At 63.8% G+C, this 8,832-nt stretch overlaps 1 protein-coding gene across 1 annotated transcript; it reads right to left on the reverse strand.

Annotated features, from left to right (window-relative positions):
* Positions 1-1,198: 1,198 nt before the first annotated feature.
* On the reverse strand, positions 1,199-8,826 carry TNS4 (tensin 4). Its single transcript, XM_019623464.2, is given in 14 exon segments — positions 1,199-1,844; positions 2,190-2,216; positions 2,296-2,364; positions 2,593-2,761; positions 3,522-3,593; positions 3,746-3,823; positions 3,938-4,030; positions 4,110-4,214; positions 4,297-4,383; positions 4,899-5,148; positions 5,151-5,218; positions 5,221-5,264; positions 5,457-5,841; positions 8,403-8,826. Coding segments are annotated over 14 exon segments (1,986 nt in total). The 5' UTR covers positions 8,812-8,826; the 3' UTR covers positions 1,199-1,714.
* Between the last annotated feature and the right edge of the window lie 6 nt (positions 8,827-8,832).

The raw sequence follows: 8,832 nt of genomic DNA on the forward strand, positions 1-8,832 counted from the left end.
GGTCTGCTCCGTGCCCAGCGCTGTGCCGCCCCGCTTCCCCGCCCCCCGGCTCGTGGTCGCTGTCCTCCCGTCTTCAGATGGGGTGCAAACAGGACGGGTTTCCATGTCCCGCTGGTGTGAAATGGCAGCGGTTGCGGGGCTGAGGGCGGGGTGGGGGTCCTGCAGGGTCAGTGCTGCGCACCGCCGCTCCTGCCGTGCTGCTGCAGTTATGCGCTGCCGTGTAGCAGCGTAAGGCCCCCCATCCCCCCGCCGTGACCCCACTGTGACCCTGCCGTGACCCCGCCGTGACCCCACCGTGACCCTGCCGTCTCTTTTCTGCACTGATGCGATCGTAGTTCCCTATCGGACGACCCCATCGCTCAGGCTCTGTGTAGCACCATCCTTCTTTTACAGTAAACTTGAAGCTTTGTATTGTTAAAAGAAAAGAAAAAGCTGTCGCTGTGTTTAGTGGCCGTGTTCCCTTTCCCTCGTGACTCGGGCTGTATGGGGATGGGATGCCCACGTGGGCTCAGAGCACCAAGCGTGGGCACTTCTGGGCAGCGCTGTGCCACCCCCGTGTCCCCTTTGGGGGGTGACACCATGCGGTCCCCATCACAAATCGGGTCCTGGCTGCGTCACAGGGCGCCCCGAGCCAGACGGGCACAGAGAGCTTCCAGGAAGGACGGCCGTTGGAGGCACGCATCGCTCAGGGGATTGTTTGTTTTTTCCTAGATCCGGGTGGTTTTGGCTGAACTCCCCCCCTCCTGCAGCGCTTCCCTGGAAAAGGGATTTCAGCAAACGCAGAACTCCCACTGCGGGCAGCGGTGCCTGGAGCCGCTCCCGGTCGGGCTGGAGGGAGGCAGCAGCCGGACCCCTCCCTGCAGATCAGCCCCCGCTTTGCTGGCGGACGCTGCAAACCGGAGCTGTTTGGGTGGGGGGGCCCGGCTGGGCGGCGCCAGCAGCGCTCCCCCCGGAGCCGCTCAGAGCCAAGGCGTTTGGATTCTGCTCCCTGCGTGCTCAGGGCAGCGCTGCCATAAACCCGAGGAGCTGCGGGTCATGCAGTGCGGGTCCCAGGGATGGCACTGCTTAACGGGAACAGCTCGAGTGGTGCTCGGCCCTCCTTCGTGGCTCCTGGCCGACAGACGGACAGCGTGCTGCAAGACGGGGCTGAGCACTGCGGGCAGCAAAGTGCTGCATTTCAGTTGCTAAATCACTGCAGTGAGATAAACAGTGCGCTGATTTATTGACCCCCCCCCAGAGGGCCGCGTGGCACAGAGTCCGAAATGAGAGCAGTGCGGGGGGAGGAGGGTCCGTGCAGACCCAGTGCTGCAGGGCTGAGCGCATTGACGTCAGCCAGGGCTCCGGCCCAAATGCGTCCCAGTTCCTTCCAAATCCCAGTGTTTCGCTGTCATGAAAATGTCAGTGTTTATTTCTCACCCTGTGGCGATGTGAGGAGGTCGTGGTGCTCTGGGACATGGCTTTGCAGAAAGGGCAGAAGAATTCGGAGGCGTTGGGCACAGCTGTGCTGTGCTGGCAGCTCTGCCACCACCCGTGCTTGCAGAGGAGACTGGGACCTTCCAATGCAACCCACTGACTTCAGACACCGTGATGCTGCTCTACTGCCACAGTGCCCCCCCAGACCTCCCCCTCTCCATGGGGAGGGAGCACAGGGCCGTGGCTGCAGGGATGGGGCTCAGCACACCCATCCTATCCAGCACGTGGCAGTGGCTGGGCGCTAAGGGGCGGGCAGCAGCTTGCTGATGAAGTCGATGACAAGTGCTGCTGGCTGCACAGGGTCGTACTCTGCAAACAGGTGGCACAGGTTCTCCGAATCCATCTGGCTTTTGGCCACGAACCCGAAGATTCTTTGGAAAAGGAGAGGGAGAGGCGCTGAGCTGCAGAGGGACCCGCTCCAAACAGCCCCGGCACCGATCCCGCTCCATCCCCTCCTTGGCCCGCACCCCAGTCACGTTTGCTGGGAAGGAAAGCGGCCGGGAGAAGCATTCTGGCAGCACCGTGTCCTCCAACAAGGAGAGGAAGAGCCGCGCTGTTGGCTGGGGGGGGGCAGGGGCCAGGCAGGGGTCCCGTCTGGGGGCACAGAGCTGAGCCCCTCCCCTCCCCCTGTGCAGTGAGGTCAGAGCCCCCACCCGTCCCCTCTTCAGCCACCCCCGTTTCCAAGCGAGGGTTCTGCATCAGGGTCGGGCTCTCACCTGGAGGATTTGCAGTACTTCTGCCACCTAAAGAGAAGGAGAACATTTCAGGGTCAGCTCTGCACAGCAGCTCTCGCCCCTCTGCCCCCCTGCGCCCCACACTCACTTCCTGCCCTCAGGGTCCATCCCGCAGAACCGGACGGCAGTCAGTGGGTAGTGCCGCCTGAAGAACACCCTGTGGGGAGGGGGCACAGCGTCAGGGCGGGGGGCACCACGGGGGCTCTGGGTTCTCAGACCGACACACAGCCCCACAGCATCCCAGCACCGCTGGAACACCGCCGCCCACTGCACTGAGAGCAGCACCGCGCGGTGCTGTGAGCACAGGGATGTTGCAACACAGCTCCGTGCTGCAGAACACAAGGAGCTCTGCAAAGCAGGGAGCTGCCCTGCCCTGAGCCCCGACCTCCTCTGCACGTCCGTCAGTGTGACGCCCTGCTCCGACGCTCTCAGGCGGACGAGGGTGGGTGTGGGCAGCGGATCCAACTCCAGGGTGCAGGACGTGGCCTTTTGCACAGCCGGGGCTCCCACCAGTGTCTCTGTGCTCACCGAGCCCAGGTACAGCGCATTGCACTCTGTGGGAACAGCACACAGCGGGGTCAGCATCCACCGCATCCTACAGCATCCTGCAGCATCCCTGAGACATCCCTACAGCATCCTTGTGGCATCCCACTGCGCCCCTGCAGCCCCCAGGCCCCTCATCCCCCCAGGATGGGAGCAGCGCTCCTGGGTCAGGTTCAGTTCTGCTGACAATGAGAGACTGGGGGACGTGGAAATTCTTTGCGAATGTGCGTTCCAGTTTACTCAAATGCTTTGTGCTCATTGTTTTAAAAGTCAAAATGTTTAATTTTTGGTTTCTAAATGTCAGATCTGGCTTTTTTTCCCCTTCTGTTTATTGCATACTTCCAGTAATGAAAAGCAGAAGCCCCCCAGGCCAGCTGACAGCTTAGGGCTGGCTGAAGACATGACATTCGGGGCTGACTGTGTTGTTCCTGGTCAGGCTGAACTTTTCCATTTGCCAACTCGTTGTTCAGAATTTCCAGCAGTGACCGCACTGTGACACCAGCGCTGCCCCAGCCCCGCTCCCACCCGCAGCCCCCACCCACCCCCACTGGGGCCCTCAGTGGAACCCAGCGATGGCTCCAAACAGCCCCTGCTCCCCATCCCTCCCCTGGGAACCCCCCCTTCAGTGCCCTGAATGAAGGCAATGGGGAGAGAGCCTTAAAAACCGGAGGCGGTGTGAAAACGGAGGACTTTGGGGTCAGCATCCGCCTCGGGACCTCAAGAGCTGCCTTCTCCAGCACACCCACAGCTCAGCACCGCTCCTGCGCTCACCTGCGGATCTCTTCAGCGGGGACTGCGTGGGGCCGGGGCCGCAGTCGGGGCCGTCCTCTCCATCTGTGAGATCTGCGCGGGGCACAGGCGGAGCAGCAGTGCTGCAGGCTGGGCTGCTCCATGCTCTCTGCTTGGCGTGGGCCGAACGCCTTCTGACGCTCGGAGCAGTGCAGCACGGGCTGGGACACGGGGGGGGGTTGCAGGAGCACTGCGCTCACACCTACCTTGGGCAGGGATGCGCAGCGCGCAGGGCAGGGCCAGCGGGGTGATGGCGTGCTGGTACACAAAGGCAGGCAGGCTCCCTGCAGCACCGGGCAGATCAGCACTCGGCCCCTGCACGTGCCCGGGGAGTGCGGGAGGAGGGGCACGAAGGGGGGGCCGGGGTGGCATCACGGCCGTGCCGGCTCCGTCCTTACCGAAGTACAGCTCCTCGCTGGCGCCCCGCAGGTGCACCCCTTTGGCCGAGGACTCGATGAGGAAATGCCGGACGAGGTCGCTGCTGTCATCACCTTTGGGTGACACGGAGGGGCTGTCAGCGCTGTGAGGCTGGGTTCGGTGACGCCCCTGTGCCCCCCGCCAGGCCCCCACCTGGAGCGCCGGGAACCTTCATGGCCAGCCCGAAGGAGCCGCGGTACGACGTGCTGTCCCGCACCAGGAACGCGCCCGGCTCCTGGTCCTGCAGCAGCTGGATGGCTGTGGGGCACAGTGAGGCTCAGCCCAGTGCAGCGGGGTCCCCCACCCCAGGCACAGGGCTGCCCCAGGCGCCCATCCTCACCTCGGTCCCTGCTCATGGTGGGCTTGAACCAGAACTTCGAGGTGTCCATCACGAACTTCAAGGTGGGCTGCTCGGCCCGGAGGGGACCTGCAGGGGAGGAGAGCGGAGCTGGGGACCCCAACCTCTGTGAGGAGCGTGGCCCTGCCGGGGGATCGCTCCCTCCTGCCGGCCCACAGAGCTCTCCTGCTTTTCCCACGAGAATCCCAATTAAACCCCCATGCCTGGAGAGCTGCCTCTGCCGATCTCCCTGGAGCACAACGGCCCCATTGTCTGCCCCTGAATGAGGGACCTCACAGACCTCGGTACCTTTAATGTCCTCCAGAGCAAATGGGAACCCCATCCTCCTCCCCCAGCTCCAGGCCCCACACCAGTGTGAGCCGACAGAACTACGGCCCTCGCTTTCAGCTGCCGTCAATGAGTGCATCTGCACCTCCAGTGGGACCAGAGCATTGCTGGTCCCCCCCACCTCCCCAAGCAAGGAGTTGCATGCCATGGGGATGCCCTGAGGTTCCCCAGCTCCAGCATGGACCCCACATTCCTTGCATCCATCCCCCACGGATGAATCCCCCCCCCCAAGAGCTGCCCTATAGCAAAGCACTTACTGTCAGGGACGCAGGTGAGCGTGGGTGCTGACAGCGCGTTGTTGAGGGTGCTGAGCCCTGGGCTGGGCTGCACAGGGGCTGGGGGGGCTGTGCTCAGGCCGGGGAAGGGTATCCCACCTGGCTCCAAGCACCCATTGACCAGCAGCACCGGGACGTCGGGGAGGATGGAGGGTGGGCAGCTGCTGGCCTGGCCCTTCAGGGAGAGGCTGGGTGGGACAGGGCAGGCTGCAGGGGGCTGGGGGGGGCACGAGGAGCTTCTCCAGAACGAGACCTGGTGCCAGGTGATGATGTCTGGGGGCTGCCCACAAAGCCGGGGGGGATGGGCAGGCGGCGTCGGGGTCGCTGGCGTGGAGCGAGTGGGTGCTGCTGCAGGAGGAGGGAAGGAGGGAGGCATCAGGAGGTGCTGCAGGGCTGGGGCACTGTGCACGCACCTGCCCACAGCCCACCCCACACCACTGCCATCACTCCCACCCTAATGGATAAGGGCTGGGACAATGGCACGGGGTACCCCATCCACCCCCACCGCCAGCCTGAGGCGGGGCACAGGGCTCCGCTCACCTCCCAAAGACGTAACTGGTGTCAGAGCAGGGGCTCATAGAGAGCAGGGACACCTCGCTGCCCCTCTGCTGCGCCCTCACTGCCTGCATGGGTTTCAGCAGCTGGTCGGCACCCGGTGATGTGCGGGGGGAGATGCTCTGCCCGGCTCGGGGAAGGGGCACGGCGATGCTCTCGGACACAGAGCAGCCCGGGGGGGCCGAGCGGGGGCTGTCGGGCCGTGCAGGGCTGGAGAACACCACGCTGCCGTTGGTGCAGTGCCCTCTGGGTGCTGCTGGGTGGGGCAGGAGGCCACTGCTCTGGGGAGACCTGGAGAAAGGGCTGGGGGAGCCCTGCAGCACCTCGGTGCACTTGGCTCTGGTCGGCGTCATCTCGATGTACTTAATGTCTGGAGGCAGAAAGAGAAGGACCGTTACAATCCAGCGCCTGTTGGGTAACCTCACCCCCAACCCCAACCCCAACCCCCGGTGCTGGCGGCTGTAGGAGGGTTACATGCAGCCACGTCTGCCAGACCCCCCCCGCGCCAGCACCGCACGCTGCCTGCCAGGACCTGCCATGGGTGCTCCCTGCAGCAGCTGCTGTGTTTGTGTCTGACTCAAGGGGAAACCATCCAATGTGACGTCAGGCCGGGGGGCCCGGCCCGCAGGATCCCCCCTCACTCCGATGCTTCCCGGTGGGGAGGGGCTGCACCTCACAGCCTCTTTGCTTGCCCTGTTTATGCAGTTGGGGCACAGCACACAGCACGGAGCAGCCACCTGAGCTGCAGGGTCCCATGAACACCACGGCACGACCCCCCTGGGGAGGGGCTGCACACTGCAGGCGGTGGATTTCCACCCACGTTTCCTTCTGCATCCCTGAACACGCCGGCACTCCGGGCTGAGCCAGCAGAGCCTGCAGCAGCAGGCAGTGGGTTGGGGCTCCAGCGCCTCGCTCTGAACATGCCCAGCTTTGTCCTCAGCTCCTGCACCGTGCTCGGCCCTTCTGAGCCGCGCTCTGCAGACAGGAGAGCCGTCATGCAGCGTGGCTGCAGTGTGGTGTGGGCAGTGGGAGCACGGGGCTGCTCGAAGCATCGGCACACAAACACTGCTGGCTGGGCACTGCTTGTCAATGTGTCCCTCAAAAGAAAAAATAACCTCATTTGAAGAAACAACAACTGAAACGCCTTCATGTTCCGGGCTGGCGAAGCCCTGTGCCTCCCACTGAGGCTCCTGCTTATCAGGTGTGGTTAAACCTCAAATATTTGCTCGGGCTCTTGGCATGCTGCTCAGCACCAAGGAGCGGCAGCGGGAGCACGGGGTGGGCTGAAGGGCTGCTCCCTGCCAGCACCACAGCAACCCAGCCCTGCTCCCAGGCAGTTCTACTGCCGCTGCGCGATGGAAACTCTCCTGCCACGTAGAGGATCAAAACCCGCATTGTGTTTCCCATCAGAGAAGAGCAAAGCCCTCCCACGTGCCTCCGGGTGCAGGCAGCCTCCTGCCAGCCCTGGCTGGTTTGCAGGAGCTGAGCGGCACCTCGGGCAGAAAGGAGGGTGTGTAAATGGTTTGGAAAGTGCCGCAGGGTCGGTGCGGGGCTGCGTGTCTGCTGGGGAGGAGATGGAGCCCGAGGGATGGGTGCTGCCCACACTGCAGTGCAGCAACGAAGCCTACACAGAAAAAGAGCTGCTAAGACAAAATGGAAGCCAAAGCGAGGCTGTTCCCACCAAGCACAGGGTCGGACTGCCAGCTGCTGGGTCCCACACGTAGTGCCAGCTTTCCCAATCCAGCAGCACGCTGCCTGCTGGGGGCCATGGGCGGGCACTGCTGCCCACCTCACTGCCCAAAGTAGTAGCACGAGGAGAAAAGGGCCCAACGTGCACTTTGCCACAGCCCTTATCTGCAAGGCCACCCCTCCCATTAGTGCAGCACAAGGCGCAGCCGCATGCGGAACGCCCAAACCCTGTGCTGTGCCCACGTGCCGCACCCTGTGCGCCCATTCCCAGCTCCTTGCTGCCCAGCTGGGGCTCAGCATGCTCAGCACAAACCCCTCACCCTCCCCCAACCCCACAGCACACACAGGAGTTCCCAAAAGGAACCAGGGAGAACTGGTCTCCCCACACCCTTAGGCCTGAAGGGTGGGATGTTATCTCTGGAAGGAGGGCTGCAAGCAGATTTCCGTGGCATTTTGGTGCCTAAGGCTGCAGCTGGGCACTGTGCAGCCTGGCTGCTCTCAGCCAGGTGCTCCCACAGCAGCACACCTCCCCGCACAGCATCACAGCCACCTCACAGCACAGGGCCCCCAGCACTGCACTGTGGGCAGAGCCCTGGGGTTGGGAGCAGCACAGCACCGAGGGGGAATGATGCACTGCAGAACTGCTGGCGTGCAGCACCCCAGCGTGTGAGCAGGACTGGGCCGTGTGTGCTGCTCCGTGCTGCAGGTATGGGGTATGCTGCTGGAGGAGCATGCAGCCCTGGAAAAAGAATTTCCCTGGCCAAACGCTGGGGAACATCAACAAGGGGTGGCTGTGCAATGAGCAGCGCCTTAGCCCTGGGCTTTGGAAATCTGGCTCCAGGTTCCAATGTTCTGAGGGTGAAGTGTGACCCATGCAGGGCCCCACTGCCCTCCTGCAGGGCTGGGGCTCTGTGGGGTCAGGTGTGTCACTGTCCATCTGCACTCACTGCTGGCAGCAGTGTGGGCCAGGAGCTTTCTGAGAGTGACACATCCCATTCCTCATGGGAAATTCCTTCTCCAAATACAGGGGAGCAAATATTAACCTGGATTAAAGGCTGCTCTCCCTGGTTGCTCTGGGGTCCCATTGAGTATGCGAGGCGTGACATTCTGGGGGTGTGTGGGCACCCAGCCCCTCCTCCTTCCCATCACACACCGATATGACACAGGTCCCACTGAGGACATCGCTGCGCCCACACCATCCTCATCCTCAGCCCGAGATGGGAGCCCACAGCCCCCACCCACCTGCTGCCTCCACGTCGTGCTGTGGGGTGCCAGCAGCGTCCCCCCGGGCAGCAGGCACGGCCGCGTCCTTCCTCGGCTGGCAGGAGAGCGGCTGGAAGCTGGGGTCGAGCTCCAGGATCATCCGGTTGAGGTTCTCTATGGAGATGTCCAAGATGGGCGACCCGAGGTGGGTGCCGGGCTCCGTGCCCACGTCCTCCCGCCGCAGGGGCGGCTCCTGCGGTGCTGGGTGACCTCCCTGCAGCCCCCGGGTGGGCAGCGGGGCTGCGGCGCGGCGCACAGCGCCGGGCTCAGCCCAGGCGTCCGACGAGTAGTAGGAGCACGGGGCGGGCAGGCGCGGGGTGCCCTCCTGGGATGGGACGCACACACTCTGCCCCACGCGCAGCACGTGGCTGTGGATGACCTGAGACATGGCTGAGCACAGACCCTCCTC

This window comes from Meleagris gallopavo, chromosome 29 (genome assembly GCF_000146605.3).
Source record: "Meleagris gallopavo isolate NT-WF06-2002-E0010 breed Aviagen turkey brand Nicholas breeding stock chromosome 29, Turkey_5.1, whole genome shotgun sequence".
Classification (NCBI taxonomy): domain Eukaryota; kingdom Metazoa; phylum Chordata; class Aves; order Galliformes; family Phasianidae; genus Meleagris; species Meleagris gallopavo.